We start from the raw sequence: 19,689 nt of genomic DNA, 5'->3' as shown, positions 1-19,689 counted from the left end.
GGAGAAAACAATGGCAAAAGTAAACATCTCTCAACAGATAGCTAGTCCTGCCTGCAGGGTCTTCGGCAGCAAGCCAGAGTCTCATCCCAAAGCACAGCCCTCTGGCTGAGAACGTGCTGTTGCCAAAGCCATGGTGTGCTACTGCAAACACTTACATCTGACTGACTTGACTGTCTCCCTGCACAGTGCCACTGCCAGGCTGCCAATCCTTACAGACAGCTGGTGGTGCTGCTGGTAGGCACTTTCTCACTGTACCAACACGGCTGCTGCTTTGCCTTTGGGCCCTGGAAGGGTGGTGGGTGCAGTCCAGCTCTGTGACAGGCATTTGTGGGGTACAGCCAGACTTTGCCAATGGTTATTAGCCCTAGCACTGCCCACAGGGTCCAGAAACTGTAGCTCCCTGCCCATCCCCTGATGTCGCGGGCTCTGGCATTTCGTTTCCTGATCCTCTGCCCCCTGCAAGCCCCAGCAGCCAGGAATGGAACCCTCACTTAGCATCCAGATTCTATATGCTTCAGAGGACATGCTCTGACTATGCCCACTGTACAGCTTGTTCTTCCAGCAGCAGCACCTCCAGACAAAGGTGAATTTGAAGCTGCAAGGCTTGCAGGAGAACAGCTGTCCATTTATCTCTTTTAAAATCCCCTCATTACACACAGAGAATGGCAGGATAGAGCTTTCTTAAAAATGCAGGTAAATTCACAGCAGGCAGGACAGAACCAGTGTGTGCTCCTGGGGCAAGGCTCATACAGAGCAGGGATTGCTGATATAAATTCCAATTGCTATCACTGACTTCTGCAAATTCACATTTAGTTTCCTCCCATGTGGAGATGCAGGCCACTGCCTCCATCCCCACACCAGGCAGAAAGAGATCACAGCAAGCTCTGGTTGCAGGGACCATTCAGATCATCCATTTCTCATATAATACAGGATGTATAAAATTGTCCTACTCAGCTTTCTGAGAGGCTAGAACACATTCTTTAAGCAAGTCAGACAGTTCTGGGAACTAGAGACCTTCGTTATTGTGGACTGCTGCTTCCCATTCTTCTCCTCCAACCCTTTCAGATCACAACACCTGCACAGGTTTATTGCTGAGCATTTCCTCAAAGATGAATCCATCTCATGAAGCATAGGTGGACACAGAGCCCACCGCAAATGTCAGTGCAGTCACCTGCAACTTTAGTTAGGCTAAGCTATGCCCATCAGACCATCCCATACATGCTTCCCCAGCACCAGTGCCCTACAGCCTTCAGAACACTTCTGTTGGCACACAACCAAGACAAAAAAAAACAGCTAAACATCACATGAGTGACTCAGATTCCTCTCCTATAAAACACCTCCTGCACAGGGTGCTCACAGACTGCATGCAGCACTGGTCTCTGCAGAGGAACTCCTAGGTGACAGATCCCACACAAAGGTGGAACCCTCTTGCTTGGACAGTAAGGCACAGGCCAAGAGATGTCAAACTCAGGTTCACCAAGGTTAAAGAAAACTGTCAAGTGGTAACAAAAAGCATTTACACCACTTTTCCCACCATTCTCCTGTTCTAATGGCAAAAACTGCTGTAGTTCAACCTCAGGATTGGGGTGACAATTGTCCTCACTGGGTGGGCTCTGCTCCTACAGTACAGAAATCCCCTCTGGGGTTAAAAAAAGGGATAAGACAGCACTTCCTATAGCCAACAAGACAGAGGAAAGTAAACAAAGAAGAGCCCTTTGCTTGTAACCCCTCTCACACTACCCTAGTAGGCTCTTGGCAGTGTTGGAGGGTGCAGTTGTCCACACTGAGAGACTGGTGGCAAAAAAAAGGCAAAGCTCCCAGCCTCCTCCTGGATAAAGCACCTCTAAGGTCTCTCCTCAACAGCATCTGGGCTGCCAGTTCCACCCACTCCTGCATTTAGATCAGTCCTATAGGTCATGAGTCATTCCTTAGAAGTCCTTCAAACTGCTCTACCATCCCTTGGCCACTAAAGGGCAGCAGGACACATTTGGTCCCCACTGTGTGGCCACTGCCCCAAAATCTTTCACCAGCAAAGTGTCACAGGAAACACCATTCTCATGTGCGTTGCCCTTGGTGACCTGGAGGCTTCACCCTAGCAGGGAACAAAGCAGATAATAACCTGCAAAACAAGGCACAAAGCTCAACACCAGCACTGCAACTGGGAAAGCTCTCAGCTTTCCTCCACCTCAATGGCCAGCCTGGTCTGTCTGGGACCCATCAGGCACGATAGTGGGAGGGAAAGAGAGAAAGGACTGGAACCATTGGGAGCAAAATCTGGCTCCAAGCCTGAGATGGACCTTACTTACCATGCTGTTGGCTGGTTTGCTGGCATGTGCTTCCATCTGCTGCCAGTACTTTTTAGACTCCTGAACAATATCTTCGTGGGTCATTCCTGGGAACAAAAAGGAGACAGAACAGAGATACACTCCCTGGCCAAGAGAAGAGAGGGAGGGGGTTGCAGGATGTTTTAGTTTGGTCTTAGTAATCCCTGAGTAGCTGGCAGCTCCCAACAATCCCCCTGGTAATGTCAGGACTGAGTTGTGACAGAACCCACCACAGACCATGTCTAATACCTTGCTAAGGGAGATAGATCCTCTCTACATAAGCCAAACAAAAGGAGAAGAGTTTGGTTTCCTGGGCTTATATTCAGACCTGGATTTCTGCTCAGGCAGTCTGCAAAGGACCCAGACACTGCTTCCAAGACAATAATTCTTCACAAGGGTCAGGAGCTTGACCAAGGCTGTCCCCCAGCCCCTCATCAATGGATTCTACCAAGGTCCTAAAGGCAGTTCTTTGTTACTATTGATCTACTGTATATGGAGTCTTTGCTTCTAGCCTGGAAGATCACAGATACCCCCTGAGACATCTAGCATCTCCAAGACCCCACAAGTCTCACTTATTACCTGCTGGGATTAATTAGCCTGTTACACCTTCACATTGAGAGGGCTCCCCATCAACCAACAGGGAAAGAGGAAAGTTGAAATTCAACCCGTAAAGACACCAAGCACAACCAAGGCAGCAAAGAAAGACCAGCAGTGCAAAACTGACCAAGGAACAGCTGCTAGTAAATAACCAGCAAGGAAAGATCTGCAAGGTCTCATATCAGAAATATAATATCAGACAAAAAGAAAAAGGATTGGTCAGACCTTATCTAAAGAATTAGCTCCTGACCAGCTCAAGTGGTGAGGGAACAGCCTCTGTTAGCACCAGCCATCTAGATGGGCATTCAAGTTATTAAGTGCTCTAAAGACCTAAGAGAGCTGCCAAAACAAACTGAAGCAAATATCTTGCACAGGAAGCTGATTGCAACAAGGAGGGTGCTGAGGATAACCTTGTTCTAGCATCTCCAGGACACAGACATTGCAAATTTGATTGCTTTGCTGATGACTACAGCTTTTATTACTGAAGTGAGGTGTTCCCCATGAGTATTACATAAACACAGTCATGGAGTTGGGAGACAGCACATTTCAGAACTTAAGGGCCACCAAACAAAATTTTCATCTCATCTTAGGCTGTGTGTAGCTTGGGTCAGTCACAGCACTCCTGACCTCAGTTTTCCTGTCTGTGATTTCAGTTGTTCATGTCCCCATCAGGCAACACTACTGCCACTTGCATAGGGCTTGAACAAGATAAAAAGCACTCAGCAAACTTCACCATTCTTCAAGAACATTTGGTCAGGTCTTTGAAATGGCAGCTACTGCATAACTGGTACTGCTCACAGATCAGAGCTGTTGGTGAATATTCTATCTCTTAACCATTAATTCCAGAAGAAATAGTGTGGAGTTAGAAAAATTGCAACTCCCTCTGCCATGTCCAAGTATTCCAGGGTTGGACACAATGATAATTTGTATTTTGGGGACAAAAACTCTAAAGTTGGGAAAATCACAACAAAAAGTTAACATGCTGCACTTGACCTGGCACGGAAAGGGCTGAAGCAGCTCCCACCCTCTCCATTCTGCACACTTATGATCCTTGGGGTGCAGAACCAAAGGGAGAAGCATATACAGGTCTTGTCAAAGGACTGAATTTCCAATACAGTTCTTGTGAGTGCCTTCTTCCAGTTCCAGAATTCTGAACTATCTCAACAATACAGTCTAGAAATGTGGTAGCTGGGAAAGAAAAACCCTCCCAAATGTAAAAGGATGGTTTCCAATCTGCCAGCTTTTCAAAGTATGAACTGCCACAAAGAAATTAGCTGGGAACCAAAAGGCCCATGTGTTGATTACTTAAAATATTTCAGCATCTTTTGCAACATCATTAGTGAAGACAAAGAGTCTGTTGTTACCACTGGTGGAAGAGGATAGCAAGAGTTGTCTGTGAAAAGCCACAGCACAAGAAAACAGTCCTGCCTTTCCAATTTTCAGGTCTTTGGAACCTTTACTCCACTAATAAAATCCTTTATCCCCATGAAAAGCAAAAAGCTCTGTAAGTACACAAACAGCTGTGAAGTGTTTCAAATGTAAGCTGCCCTCTTCCTATTCTTGCTGAGCAAATAGTGCCCAAATGAAACTTCCTCCTCCAAAGCTAAAGCATTCCCAGAGAACTACCTTTAATCTTGGTTTCCATAATGAAGGCTACACTTGGAAGAGGCAAATTCACAATGAAAGCAGGCTTGTATATACAGCCCTGCAGAATAAAAAGCCCACAAGATACTGTCTCTCCTATTGCTGGAAAAGGTGGAAGTAAGCACAAGGCTTAATGATCAGCTCTGCAGCTTAACTCATGGCTTGTTTCAACTCCTCAGCTTTCCCTTTGAAATAATTTCTTCAAATTAAGAAGGCAAAAGAAAAAAAGTCAGTTTATTTCTTCTGCAGGATGAAGAAGAAGGAACACAGAGGCAAGGAAGATGGGAGCAAAGAAACTTTTCAAATAACAAAAACAGACCAAAACAACAAAAATAAACCAACGATGGGATGGGGAAAAAAGCAAGGTCCTTGAGTATTAGAGTACACAGAGTACAATGAGCAGTATCATAAGCATGTATGGCAGCAATGGTGGCTCATGACTCACAGGCAATGTGATATCTTCAAAACTCCAGAGCTGTAATTTTTTAATCACCTGAGGCAATAAGTAAATGAGGGCAAACGGAAAGATTAAAGATGGAATTTTCCACAGTGTGCTACTTGTTCATCACTGTCCCTCATGAGCTGAAGCCAAGGCCAAGGACCACACTGAACATCAATTATGACAACAAAGAATGGTGAGAAACAGCCATAATGTGTTTCCTCTCTGAAGTACTCCTATTACCAGGCTGGGTGTTGCACTAAATGAGAAAAATGTGGTGAAAAAACATGTAGGTAGCACTGTGGGTGAACCAGTATCTCCAGAGCCAACAGCTGGGCAGAGCTGCCAAAGAAAACCTCCAATGTATCAGACAGAGACAAAGAGACAGGACTGAAAGTGCCAGATGTGACAGTGTCACTATATGATTTCCCTGAGTACAAGCTCTGTGAAACCCTCTCCTGAGGCATGTCATCAAAGGCTATTTGGGCAACACCAAGTGTCTTGCAATTTCCTCTGCTGACCAATTTATTTTGAGAAACTGGAGATTCACAGCCTTCTTTATATAACCAACTGCTTTGTCACCTGTGCATACTGCCATTCTCACTGCAAGACATGTTCACTTGAGGTCCAACTGCTATTTGCACAAGATCTAAGCACCAAACACCTCTTGGGATTCAGTTCTACCCAATTATAATTTTAATTTATTAATCTGGTTCCAAGGGAAAGGCTTTCTGGTCTACAAATTATAATAGCCCTGTTCCTGTAAACGGACAAATGCCAAAACACCTCACAGAACACCTTGGTCCTCTTTCTTGTGTGCCTGAGGGGGCAGAGTAAGTAATATGCACGAGCGAGTGACACCTTCTCAGTACTCCCAAATCACCTTCTTCCCCTCTCAACTGGCCCTGGGTACACACTGGAAGAAACTCAGGTATACACAACACCAGACAAGTCACACTCACCTGAATATTGCTGCAGCAGCCAGACCTTGAGCTCAATGAAACTGTGAGCAAAGTGGCAGCTGTCCTCACGCAGGCAGCCGTAACGCACCTCATGTCGGCACACGTCAAACTGGAAGTGCTCCTGGAACTGACGGATCTTGGAATATTTCAGGGAGGTGGAACGCACAATGTGGACCAGACACCTGCAGAAAAATACAAAGCACCAGAGGATCAAACCCTCCCCATCTCCTCCTTATATATGACATCCAAATGTTTGACTGGGCAGGCAAAGGACACAAGAAAATTGACTCTGGGAGAGGCAGATTCCCTCTGGGAAAAGCGTACACCTGCCCTCCCACCTTATCAAGCCTGGGTAGTTATTTTCACCCTCAGCACATGGGTGATACTCTGCCTAAATTCACAGATCAGACACGCTTCAAAATACACAGCAAAAATATCAACTTCTCTGGTTCAGCATCTCTCCACATCTCAGATTGCCAGGAACCAGAAGGAATTGTTAAGACTGTGTACTTGAAGGTTTGTTATACTTGATTTCCTAAACATTCATTACCAGACAGTCAGAGGCAGGATCCTGAGCTAGAGGATCTTTGCTTTGACCTTTTTGTAAAGGCCAAACAGAAAGGCAAATGAAGTCAATGTAAAACTTAACAGACTGACTCCAAAGGGCTTTGCTGATGCCTGAAATCCCTCAGCACCAGGAGCAAACATGCAGGGTAAAGCCCACAGTGCTATTTATCATGATCTGAGCTGTCCTACGATTAGAATCCATAGGGAGGAAAGGAAGAAAGAGACAAGAACTCCTGGAGTTAAACTGGCTGGACTTAAAAGAGATGGTTCCCATCAGGAGAAAGAATTCTTCACTCACTTGTTGTCATGGAAAATGTGTTTTGCAGAAAGGTTGGAGCAGACAGATGGTGTGTCCTTGGTCCCTTTGCTGATAATCCGGGGTTTGCTGTCAAAGCAAATCTGAGAAGAGAAGAATTAGCATACTGGGAAAATCTTAGAGAGCAGTGAACCAGAACGACTTTGCTTAGAGAAGGAAGAAGAACCAGAGCCAGCCTATTCTAATGTTCAAAGTTAGAAAGAAATGTGGTGAAAACTTTGGGGTAGGGCTTTAAAATAAAGCAAGTCAATCTCTGGAAAAGCTTCCAGACAACATTTTTTGGCTTATTCTCAACAGTATTTTCCATTGTGGTTGGAAAAATTTTGGTCAGAGCTGCATATTCTTTCCGTTAGCCAACAGAACAAGAACAAGGGAGAACAGCAACTTCACAGCAAAGAACATAACCCTTTAAATGCACTGCCAACATGAGGACCTCTGTGCTGCAGACGATTAAGATGATGTGAGGTAATTCTCAACTGACCAGCTCAGTAGCTCTGCATAGACATCAAGTGGAAATTTGTTGCATTATGGAATTCTGATTACTGAAGTAACTGGGGCTAAATTACAATTCAAAGCAACATGTCAAGATGGTGGAAGAGACAGGTGATCCTATGAGGCTTTGAGCACCTGGTTCAGCTGCAGGGCTAAGGACAAAAACTACTTTCTCCTGCACCTTTGCATACAATTCTCACTGTCCTTCTGAGAGCAGGGCACTGGCTGGGACACACAGAGTTACAGGTGGCCTGCTCCTGCACCTCTAAGATTTCCTTCTTGAAGAACATCCAACACTCCTAGACTCCTTGTTCCTTCAGGACTGCCTCCCAAGGTACTCTGTCAACCAGGCTCCTAAAGAAGCTAAAGTCAGCCATTCAGAAGGTGAAGTGAAAAGGTGGCAGTTCTGTTGACCCTTCTCCTTATTTCTCCAAGAACTGAAAACTCTACCATTGCATGACTGGTGTGCCCAGGATGGCCTCCAACCATCATATCACCCACCAGTTCTCTGTTCACAAACACCAGATCCAGTGGATGCCTTCCCTACTGTCTCCCTCACCAGCTGTGTCAGGAGTTATCTTCCACACACTCCAGGAATCTCCTGGACTATCTCCTCTGCTGTGCTGTACTTAGAGCAGACACCTGGTAAATTCAAGTCCCCCACAAGAAAAAGGGCCAACAACTACGAGACTTATCCCATCTGCCTACAGAATATTTTGTCTGCCTCTTCACCCTGGTTGGGTGGTCTGTAACAGACTCCCACCTTCTTGGCCCTCCCCCAATTCCCACCATAACCACTCAACCCTATCATCATCATCATCATCATCAAACTCCAGACACTCAAAACACTCCCTAACACACAGGGCTCCCCCACTGCCTCTCCTTCTTCACCTGTCCCTCCTGAAGAGTTTACAGACATCCCTTGCAAGCACTCCAGCTGTGCGAGTCATCCCACCATATTTTCATGGTGGCAACTATCAACATATCAGTGGTTCAGATACATGCTGAAGAGATGATGGATGCCTGCCCCCTCCTGCCAGTTCTGTACCTCACAGAGGAAGGTGAAGATGCCCTGATGTTCCTTGAGGAGCTTGGCAATTGTGAGGTTGCTCTGCTTGATCCCACCTAGCGGGTCAAAGAGGAGGTCACGGTTGAGGGTCCCCTTCCTCTCCTCCGTCCACACGTCGATTTCTTCCTGGTGGTACGCGAAGGTGCAGTTATCCCCGTACTTACAGTCCTGCTTGTTAAGCATATCTACAAAGCAACAAACAGCACACACCACCACACAGGCAGGGCGGCCCAGTCAGAAACCAAACTCTCTCTTGTCTTCTCCCACTGCCCACGCCTCACATGGAACTGAAAGCAAGAAAACAGAGAGCTAAAAGAAAAAGGAAAAGACATCTCCCAAGTTCACCTATATCAAGCCAGTCAAGAGTTAATGCAAACTACTGAATGGTGACAGTCTTAAGTAATGCTGCTAGGGGGGAAACTATCTCAAAACAAGAGGCCAGCTTTAATTCAGTGCCTGGCCAGAGACAGATGATGACTTAACTAACCCCTTTTAAAGCCAATACAGATTAAGTTCTCCCATAGGCCCAGCAGTAAGGAGCCATTTTAGCTTGGCTCTTGCAATCTCCCCATCTCATTAGGTACTTTGTAATGACACTGCCTCGGGAGACCAGTCTGGTCACAATGTCTGCATGTACTGTGGGATGGACTGGAGACAAGGAGCAGGCAGAGAATGCTCTTCCCTGGGCAGAACCCTAGCCCTGTCGTGGGGCAGTTGGGTTGAGTGGGACTAATGTGAGTACACATACAGAAGGCAGGTTCTCAGTAAGGCCCATGTCAGCAGAGCAGCTCTGAGCGCTCGACTGTGCGCAACAGCTTCACTGAGCCTTTGGAACTCTTCTGCTCCACCACTTTAGAAGCTGCCTGTTGTCCACAACATAGCAGCTCATTACCCTTCACTGTACTGAGACATCCAGTCTGTAGGCTACTGATGGAACAGGAGACCCTAGAGCCAGCAGGCAACATCAAACAGAATTTCCCCCCCAGTCTCCCCTGGCACAGCCCCTTCCCAGCAAACAACTGCTGCAGATCACCTTTGCACAGATAATAGGATCCTACAAAGTTGGTTTTGGTTGGGCGAGGACGGATCCTTTTCCAGGTCTTGTCTTCTGAGTTCTTCAGCCTGCCCAGCAGGATGTCTCGCTTGCACTTGTGCTCCAAGCCTTCCCGATAGGTGTAATCGCCAGCCTTGGGCCCTGCCAGAGAGAATAACACCATCAGCCTGGGGAAAGCCAATTCCTAGTCTGTGCCAACACTCTGGTGGCAGGGCAAATACATCACCTGTTTTGGGGTAGCAGATGTGACAGGCTTGTTTGAAAACGTGAGTAGATGCCAGAGGGTTCTTCACCAGCAGAGCAGTGTTGGGAACTACTGGTTCTGGCTGGGACAGCAGGTGCTCGGTAGCCTTGGGCACAGCTGGGTGACTCCCTCCACCAAGGCTGACCTGAGTGAAAACACACACACCTCTCTGCTCAGCTCTGCAACCATATGAGCAAAAAAAATCTCTCTAACCCCCTGCCCCACGCCAGTCTCAAAACCTTCCTCATTTCCTCTCTCATCAAAATGTTCACATCTGAAATGACATTTCTAGAAGAGATGAATGCAACTTTTTCAAAGAGAATGAACACTGTGGTGTGTTCACTTCAAAGACGGGCCTCTTTCCTACTGGTAAGAGACCTCAGTTTTCTGTCATGAGCCACAGAACAAAATGCTCTCCTCACTCCTTCCCATTCCCTCCACCACAATCTACTCTGCAAATCAACCTTATCCCAACCTAAGAAAAAACCAGAACTGCTTATCAGTCCATCTTCAGGGATATTCACGTTGATGTTAACAGGGCCAGCAAGTGACAGGAACTCAAGAATAACTTTTGTTGCAAGCTTATTAATCCTCCCCTTTTTCTCCAAAACTGGAGACATAGGACAGAGGCAGAACATCTGGAGAAGCCTCCTTACAGGGGCAGAGAGCAGCAAAGAACTTCAGTAGCCTGAAGTTGGCTTACTCTGCCCCATCCTTGAGCATTATGTGGCTGCCAGATACAGTGGGATCCTGGCCTCCATGATCCCCTGCTGACCCTACAACCTTGGTCACATGTTTACCTTGGCAACATGGAGTTATGGATAAAAACAAAGATGGAACAGATGTCTTCCTACTGACTCAGTGGGAATCTTTACCTGTCTTGCCACAACACAGGAAGCAACACTCACCAGGGCAGGATAAGAAGAGGGGCCCAAATGACCTCCATCACCCAAGTAACCACTACCACCACCACCACCACTACTACCTTGGCTCCAGAGCAACCTGGGATCTCAGCATGGGGCAGTAGCTCACTCACCACTGAGGCTGGTTTTTGGCTGCCAGGTTGGTGTCGCAGTTCCTGAGAGCTAGTTTCTTCTAGGCAAAAGAAGGGGAAAAGAGCCCCACAAAACAAAAACAATAATTTCACTCTCAGAGGCAGTTCTACTCACAAAAGAACAAATAACAGCTTATTAAATTAATTTGCTTCATTTATTTCATAATGTTTTAATACTTTCTTCCCAAAGCATCTGTCTAGACTCAGAAAAACTCCAGCAAAGGCCTTCTTGTCCCAGAAATTTTACTGAACCCAACTCTATGCTGCTGAGAACTGGCATTCCATCACCCAAAGCTGAGGTGAATGTGAGTAAAGTGCTGACTGGCCAATCTCTGCTGTTCTCAAAATACTTTTGCTGCCAATACACTGCAGTACTGGGAACAAGTGAAACAAGGAGAAGCCCACTTCCCTCCTGAACAGGAGGGGACTTAGTCTTTGCCCACCATCCTCCACAGCTTTTGTCCTTGTGACATGAGAATTCAGAGCCCCATTCCAGAGGACACTCATTGCCCTGAATCCAGAGATGGGAAAGACCTATTGTGGCCCCTACCATTCTGCCCAGCTCAAAAAGGTCCTGTATAATCTGAAACAGTCATCACCATTCTGCTCACTTTGTGCAAAATGTCAAAGAATCATTGAGGAGGAAGGTGGAGAATCATGCTACAGTCCAGCAAATTGTGCCAAGGGAGGTGTTCTGGACACCAAGCCAAGTTTAAATCACATCACTCATCATTATACACCTCTGTGCTCCTTTCTGCTCTTTAGATTTCACTCCATGAAGGTACTGGTTATCTGGGATTACATATCTACTGCTTTTCTCACTACTTTTGAACTAAACATAATCAGTTACTCTGTCCAAGACAGTTCCCTTCTCTCTTCTACATTTATATTCCTGTTCTGCCACATCAGCAGAGAAAGCTACAGGACAGATGTCCTCAGCTTTGAAGGAAATCATTTTGGCATGCATTCACAGCTAAGGCAACACAAACCACACCTACCAACAGCAAAGGAATCCAAGGTATCCAGCGACCCCCTGCTTGTCCCAAAGGAGTCCAGGGCATCAAGCCGTGTATCTGTGTATGGAAGCAGATCCAGGGAATCCAGCGAATCTAAAGTGGAGCCGCCACTTCCTCCTGGTGGGGCCTCAAAGGCATCCAGGACAGAGGAGGAGGAGGAGAGCTGCTTGGTGGGATCCATCACCAGGCCAAAGGAGGCAGGTGGTAGAGGGGTGGAGACAGGGATGCTGGCTGTCACGACTGGAGGCAGCAGTGGAGTTCCCCCCGGAAATACAGGAATCAACTGGGGCATCTCTGTTGGCAGGTTGGTAGGAATGGTGCCCTGGACCAGAGACTTCAGGGGAGCAGGAAAGAGGATAAACTGTGAATCAGTATTGAGGAGCAAAGACTGTAAAGAGATATCCTGGTTTTGGCCAGCACAGAGTTAATTTTCTCCTTAGTAACTGGTACAGCGCTGTGTTTTGGATTTAGCATGAGAACAATGTTGATAACACACTGATGTTTTGGTTATTGCTAGGTTGTGCTTACTCTAGATCAAGGACTTCCCACTTCCCATGCTCTGCCAGCAACCAGGTACACAAGAAAATGGGGGAGACCACAGCCAGGATAGCTGATCTGAACAAGCCACGGGGATATTCCATACCACAGAACATCATGCCCAGGATATAAACTGGGGGAAGTTGGTCAAGGTCACTGACTGCTGCTCAAGGAAGGCTGGGCATTGACCAGCAACTGGTGAGCAATTGTACTGTGCATCACTTGTTTCTCTTGGGTTTTATTCCTCCTTCTCTGTCCTTTCCTATTATTATTGTTGTTGTTAATACTGTAGTTTATTTTGTTTCCATTATTAAACTGTTCTTATCTTAAGCCACAAGTTTGGGGGGGTTTTTTCAGTTATCCTCCTCACTGGGAAGAGGGCAGAAAGAAAATGAGTGAGCAGCTATCTAGTACTTAGTTGCTGAATGGGGTCAAACCATGTCAACAGAGAGCAAAAGGCTGCCAGTGAAGGGCATGTTGTACTAGCTGGAGCAAAAGGATACCTGACAGCTCAATCCAACAGCAGACTTCTCACAGACTTTCCATTTTTTCTGTAATGCAAACAGTCTGGACCAGGATCCCTGTGGAGGTGTTGGGATACCTGAGTTCATCAGTCTGCAAGGCAGTGCCCTGCACTGGGCACTTAAACCAGGTCAGGTCGAGAAACAAGGCAGCCAAGTACACACCAAGGTGACTCACATAATCAACACTGGCAACCAAAATCCAACATTAAGTATGAATACAGATTGTCTATGCAGCTCCCAGACCTGTTCATCAAACTTAGGCTGAGTGCAACCTGCACAAAATACAAGGAGATTAGAGCATGCCCACTGTATGGCCAAAATACATCCATCGTTCCTGCTTCACCACACTAATTTCTGCTCTCAGACTTGCTTCAACTTCATGGATGTGAGAGGCCAGGTGGAAGGAGATGTCAGGGGAGGGCTAGCTTGGGTATACTTTGAGAGGCAGCTCCCTGAAGCTGCACACAGCAAAGCAGGCTTGGAGGAGGACTCTACATGCTGACAGTAGCAAAAATAAAGGAAAGAATGAATGAGTTTTGCCAGAGGAACAGATAGGACAAAAGAATTACAGAGAGAGAATGAGAGGCAGCATGCACACCCTCATGCTCCAAGGACCTATTTGGAAGAAAGAAGCAGTGCCCGCTCTTACTAGAGGGTATGGTGACCCTTCAGCAAGGGAATCCAGGAGTGAGTCTAGTTCTTCCCCAATGATGTCCCCATCTGCGAAGTCCTCTGTGTTCTCAGGCACTGGCAAGGGTACACAGTCTGGAGATGGGAGCAAGCTGGCAGCAGGAAGCGAGCTGGGCAAGCTCTTTGCATCAGAGTCAGAGGGCAAAGGGGCCAGTCCCTCGCTCACAGGGATGGAGGTGGCCACAGGAGCTGGGAGGCACTGCAGGTCCATAGAGCAGTCTGTGATGAGAGAGAAACAGATCCAGTCACCAGAAGAGCCTCTTGCAGAAGGCAAATAGAGCACAACAAGGCAAAAACAATATTGTACAACTCCATCAAATCACAAAAACCAAGTATACCAATTTTCTGAGAGGACAGGCTCTAGTCTGAAGAGTACTTGCCCTTTCACTTTTGTTCCCACTTTCCAGTGGCTCGCCAGTAGCTGCAATACATTCTAAGGGCCAGTGCCCAGTCTGACTGTCAGGATTTGACAAGCACGTACAGCAACCAGGAGCAACACAAAACCTGTGGCTGAACAGTTACCGAATTCACTATGGCCAGGATTAAAGGCCAGGGGCACATAATACAATTTCTCTATAACCCACCACCTGGAGTTTTCTTTAGTGTTCCTCACTAATGCATTTGGCAGAGATAACTGCCTTCTCTACTCCTTGGAGCTTTGATATCCCAGCTGAAAGCTTGCTTACTTGCACACCCTTTCTAAAAACCCAGGCACCCTAAATGGAAGAAGATAAAAAAACATAAGGCCCTGCTGGGAAGAGAGCCTGAAATTGAGTGAGTCCAAGATCGGGTTGTGCTAACAAATATATCCCAAAAATCCACATCAGACTCACTCAGCTGTCTTAACTCAAGTAAATTCCCTGCCCTTGAGTCCTTTCTGATGTCCAAAACTGGTAGATTGCTACCCATTTTCCCCCTCAATATCTGATCAGCAAACATGCCCTTGGGAACTTGGGTGAGGTGGAGTTGAGGCAGGAAAGAGGCAGTGGTTTTCCCTATGGTTTCTTCCCCTCTCCAGGACATTACTGAAGTAGTAAGATGTTCCCATCATGCAATATAAACCTCTGTTAAGTGAAGTTAAGGTTGCAAGCACACGCTCTTCACAGAAGAGCATTTTATTCTCAAAAAAAATTAAAGGTTAAAAAAGAAGTTCAAATGTTAGAAATTTGGAAAATGCAGCGTTACATTTGCAGTTCTCAAACCAAGCACCCAAACTACCTTAATTCTGCCCCTGTGTAGATGTCCTGGAATAAAAGAAAAAAAATAAGACAAGGATGCTACCTTCTCCATGCACATCCCATTGGCTGCACTGTAACTGCAACAAACTAAGGCTATAAAAGCAAGGCAGAGTTTGGAAGGAAAGACAATAGCTTTTATTAGAAAGACTAATAAAATTGGGAAAGAAACTAGAAAAGCTTCAGAGACACAAAACTTGATCCAGCAAGAAATGCTGCACCCTGTCTGTAGCAGGTGTCTTCACTCAGCCCCCACAAGAACTTGGCCATCCCTCTGCATCAGGGTCTGGGAGAGTGAGCACTGGTATGGCTGCAAACTGCTCATTTGCTGGAATGTGCTGGTGCCTTCTTAGAGAGCTCAGCAAATTAGCAATTCCAGGAAACCCCCAAGTCCTGAACAAAACAACAGCAGAGGTGACAAACACAGTCATCTGTGTCATCACACCTTACCTCTAACCCCACCAGGAGTACAGCATCAACCCCTGCCAACCTTTCCTCCAGTATTTGTTGTGAATGGTCCACAGCAAAAGTCATTGTGGAAGGCACTGGAGGCTGAGCCATGACAAAGGACAGGGAAGCAGGGGAAGTGGCAAAGAACACACACAGGTCCCTCTCCACATCTTCAAGCATGCCACTGAAGGCAAAAACATCTTGTACCTTATGGGATCCAACACAGGATTTTGGTGCTGCAGCTGAATGCATTTCCCACAGGCAGTGACTCAAAGGAAGGCTGTGCATGTCCTTAGTTTTACAGCTGCCCCACCAAGCAGGCTTGGCTTCAAACCCATGCCCCCCTTGCAATGACTTTTCTCATCTCCCTTTGGTGCAGAACCCCTAGCCGTTAGGGAGCCAGCTATCCAGCTTTTCTCATGTCTGGAAAGCTTGGCCAGATTCCTTGCAGTACAAAGGGATAGCTTGTGCCTTCCCATTTTTCAGATGTTTAAATCTGGAGTACTGTCAAGATCCCTACAGAGGCCAACAAGAAGTTCAGAACATGCCGGAAGGGATAGGGGCAAATGCAACAGGGAGCAAAAGGGTGCACAATGGCAGGGTGCCAAAGGATCCAGCAGTTCAGATCTTCTCTGAGGAATGAATGAGGCCCTGCATTTTCCATTCAGACTGGGAAGCAAAGAAAAGAAGCCCTCACACACCCTAAGAGGCCCCCATACACGCCAAGAGGCCCCAAACCCAGAAACACTGAATGCATGACCGAAAGGCAGACAATAACGTGAGACCCCCACAGCTCAGTGCACGTGAAGGGCAAGGAGAAGAGCAGGGACCAACAGGTTCCACTACTTGCAAGTGGAAGAGGAAAGATGCCCACTCTCCTCTCCCTGGCAACCCAAACCCTGTCATTCTTTCAGCCACTTCCTCTCACCCTACTCTGTCCAATCTTTTCTCCTATCTCTCCTTTCCCATTCCTGCTTTCCTCAGGACACCAGATCTGCTGAGTTCACTCACCAGCTGTGATACCGGTATCTCACATACTCTCCTTTCACAATGCTCATGCATCCTCTGCATTCCCTTAATGTTTTCTCCATCTTAAAAAAATAAAACAGCTTTCTTTGATGAGTAGCTCACAGGCACACCCACACCTGCTGATTCCTGCCCCTGCCATCACACTCAGCCCCATATCATAATAAGCTCAATGAAGGGCATGTCCATACACTCCCATGAACCAAGTCTCTCATACCAAGCCCCCCCAGCTGGTAGCTTTTCTGGCCATACATCTGCCTGTCCCTGAGGGGCAAGTATAGAGCTTTTAAAAGCACTATTTCTATCTCTGCTCTCCAAAACAGCAGTGATTCCCTGGTGCATTAGCTGGCCAATGGCCATACTCGGCCAGATCTGAGCCATGATCTCTCTGCAGGACTAGGCTGAGTTAATCAGACAACTTCAAGCAAAACATGAAGGAAAGGGCTTCAAGAGTCTGCATCTTAAAACAAAACAAAACAACAACCACAAAAACCCTGGCTAAAAAAATCTTTTACTCTCAGGGTACCCAGCACCCACAGCCATCCGGGCGACACACCACTCTCAGGACAATTGGGTAACACATAATTCCAGTGCTTTTGCAAAGATTTCCTAGCAGTAAACGCTCTGTCTGCCTAATCTGCAGCAAAGGTGGCATACTGCTCTTACACCAAATCCAGATTAGACAAAGAGCTTACTGGATGTGGTATTTTGTTAGTATGTAGTAGGAGTCCAGTTAATTTTAGCACAGCAAGATAATGTGAAAAACTCTCCCTAATTCACAGAACTGGGTCTCATGATCTCAAGTAGCAAGTAGATACTAAATTTGCATTCAACAGAGAACTAACATGCTTTCCAAAGCACCCCAATCAAGAAATTAGTTTCTTTCTATAAAAAGAGCAATTGCTATGTGGTGGTAAGTCCTCAGGCTTACCTTCCAACACACAGAGCTACCTTACAAAGGAACAAAGACTGATGTGCTCAGAGGCAGCAGTTCAGTGCTCCAGCACACAAGGTAGCGAGCCCTTCCACAGGGGCAGAGTTAAGGTCATTTGCTTCCCAGCATGAGAAAAGCAACCCTGTTAGCCTTCCTTCTTCTCTTCCTGAGTGCCTAACCCTGAATGCAACTCTCCCTGGGTCCCTCTCAACTCCTCTGTTTTCAATTCCTCCACCTCAATGTCTTGGAGGACCATATGCACTCAGAGCACAAACAACCTTCACTTTATCTGGACTGTTTTGCCTTGGAGAAGAGTTTCAGAAGCTTTGCCAAGTGCAGCTTTAAGAAAGCACAACTGGAGAGAGCTGGGTACCTCAGCACACCCTTTTAACTCCCAGAACCGTCTCTCACTGGGCCTGAACAAAAAGCTGTTTCTGCCAGAAAAACACTCCTGCTTTGCCCCATTTTTTCCTTCTCCTATTTACCAAAGTTGGGAGTGTACAGAAGAAACACAAATGGAGGTGATGAACTTCTCAAGCCTGCCAGCCTGGTCACATACCATACTGAAGCCACAAAAGTCTGAGGAGAGAGATATCTTTACCTGTTTCAATGTCATCTATTGAGCCCAATCCATTGGAAGCAGTCTGCAAAGAGGATGTAGGAAAAGGGAGAGGAAAAATATTGTGAGAAATTAATCTTTAAATAGACATCCGCACTTCACACATGGGACACTTTACTACTCCTAAGTGTATATGACCTTTTATTTTCCTTCATGGCCTCTTTCTCTTCTGGAACAGTAAAACAAATGAACTTTAGGAGGCCTCTGATCCAAGGAACCCATTCAAGTTTACCTTCAGCAGCCAATAAACCCTTTTGCTGCAAAGGAAAACCATGCCTGCACAATATCCAACCACGTGAGAAACTCCATACATAGAATAGGGTATTTCATGCGTGGGTGAGAACACTGTGTCCTAACTCCCAGGACACACCAATGGTCAGCACACTGTATGGGAGATCTGATTAGCCTGATCTTACGCAACATTCCTTTTCTTAGTTCACATATTTTGCAATCTAACAACCACAAACTTCTGCAGCAAATTCAAAACAGGAAAATGTTTCTGCCAAGACAACTGCTGACTTGGAGCTCAAGGCAAGGAATAAATTGAGTCCATATTTTACAGAAAATAAATAGAGGTAAGTACGTGTGCCTTTAGTTTAAGCTTAAAATGGCACAATTAAAGCGTTTGTCTTGTGATATTGCCTCTATTACAGTGGGGTTTACACTATTTTCAATTCTTATAAATGGAAAAGATTTTCAAATTAAAAGCTGGGCACAACTATTAAAAAAACCTGATTGGCCTTCCTAGAAAGATGTGAAGCCAAATCACTGAACAGTGAAAGATAAACTAGTTCTTTAGTATCCCAACTTGTTGTAGAAAATGACAGTGTCTACAGTTTTATTGTTTATTTGCTTTAAGGGACATTGTGGATTACCAAACAGCCTGTAAAAAGAGCAAGTGCTTGTTTGTTGTGATGGTTTTTTGCCCAGTGGTAGAACAAGGAAAGCAGCAATTTCTTGTATTTTACCTTAATATTTATACACTGCCCTGCCCGGCTGCATCTCCCAGAACAATACAAACAATACGTAAACTGTGTATGTACCTCGCTCAGTACAGCACAGGATTTAATTTTATATGTTTCTTCAGCAGTTGCACTTTCTGACTTTTACTCAGCATTGTTAGGTTAGATATGCAAAACTTGAAAACAAAAATTTATTTAAAATGCAAGACAAAGCAAACCCTCACAATAACTAAGAAAAAGAACCATCTTTGGTGATCTAATTATCAACATAAAAAATAACGTTAGTAGAAATACTTTTAAAGAAATTAATTTATTGGCAGTGTCCCTTAAAAGCAGAAAACACTAACTAAAACAGTTCAAACCTAAAAGACAGTTAAAATTTGCACATAAATTAAACTTTAAAGCATTCTAGCAGCACAGTCCATAAACTGTAACAACCACAGGAGGCAAACTTACCTGGTTTGATGAACTGATTGACGTGCCATTACTGAGTAGTGAGAATGTTTCCAATTCCTGCTGCAAGGAAGAGAGAGGACTTAGAATAGAATTCAGCCCATGAATGCTCATAAACTAGGTAAAACTGGGTTACAATCTGGTTTCCTTCCAAGCACTGCCCAAAAATAAAAGCCACCCCAAAAGATTACCCCACTATGACAAAAGAGTGCACATCTGTTGGCATTTGTCAACACTGAAAAGGGACATTTAATTGTTCTGTACAGCTCAGAACATCCAATCCACAACCAGGAGGCAAAAAACTTCCTTGAGAAACAGATGGGTTTGCTTTTCGTTAAGAAATTACTACTGTGGGAAGGCATTACTGCACTGGACTGAAAGCTGGAACTCAACGCAAGAGTTGTTAACAAACACCAATTTCAAATAATAAAATAGCATTCTGGAGTGTTTAATTTTTATATTTCTAACATACAGGTAGTTT

General features: G+C 45.6%; 1 protein-coding gene across 3 annotated transcripts in view; it reads right to left on the bottom strand.

The window, feature by feature from the left end:
• The window catches only part of ZC3H7B (zinc finger CCCH-type containing 7B), a 46,328-nt gene that overhangs the window by 13,260 nt on the left and 13,379 nt on the right, over positions 1–19,689 (bottom strand). Inside the window, exons 7-17 of one of the 3 annotated variants that reach the window (XM_062492222.1) lie at positions 19,212–19,271; positions 17,776–17,818; positions 13,489–13,748; positions 11,761–12,112; positions 10,745–10,803; positions 9,691–9,853; positions 9,444–9,605; positions 8,390–8,595; positions 6,832–6,932; positions 5,967–6,148; positions 2,307–2,392 (exon numbers count right to left, since the gene is read on the bottom strand). In XM_062492222.1, the coding sequence (XP_062348206.1) occupies positions 2,307–2,392; positions 5,967–6,148; positions 6,832–6,932; positions 8,390–8,595; positions 9,444–9,605; positions 9,691–9,853; positions 10,745–10,803; positions 11,761–12,112; positions 13,489–13,748; positions 17,776–17,818; positions 19,212–19,271 (1,674 nt within the window). The remainder of the gene's footprint in view (positions 1–2,306; positions 2,393–5,966; positions 6,149–6,831; positions 6,933–8,389; positions 8,596–9,443; positions 9,606–9,690; positions 9,854–10,744; positions 10,804–11,760; positions 12,113–13,488; positions 13,749–17,775; positions 17,819–19,211; positions 19,272–19,689) is intronic. The other 2 variants (XM_062492224.1, XM_062492223.1) reach the window with 2 other exon arrangements.

Source organism: Cinclus cinclus, chromosome 4, assembly GCF_963662255.1.
Source record: "Cinclus cinclus chromosome 4, bCinCin1.1, whole genome shotgun sequence".
Taxonomy (NCBI): Eukaryota; Metazoa; Chordata; class Aves; order Passeriformes; family Cinclidae; genus Cinclus; species Cinclus cinclus.
Note: the sequence above shows the minus strand (reverse complement) of the source record. Positions and strands in the feature narration are given on the sequence as shown.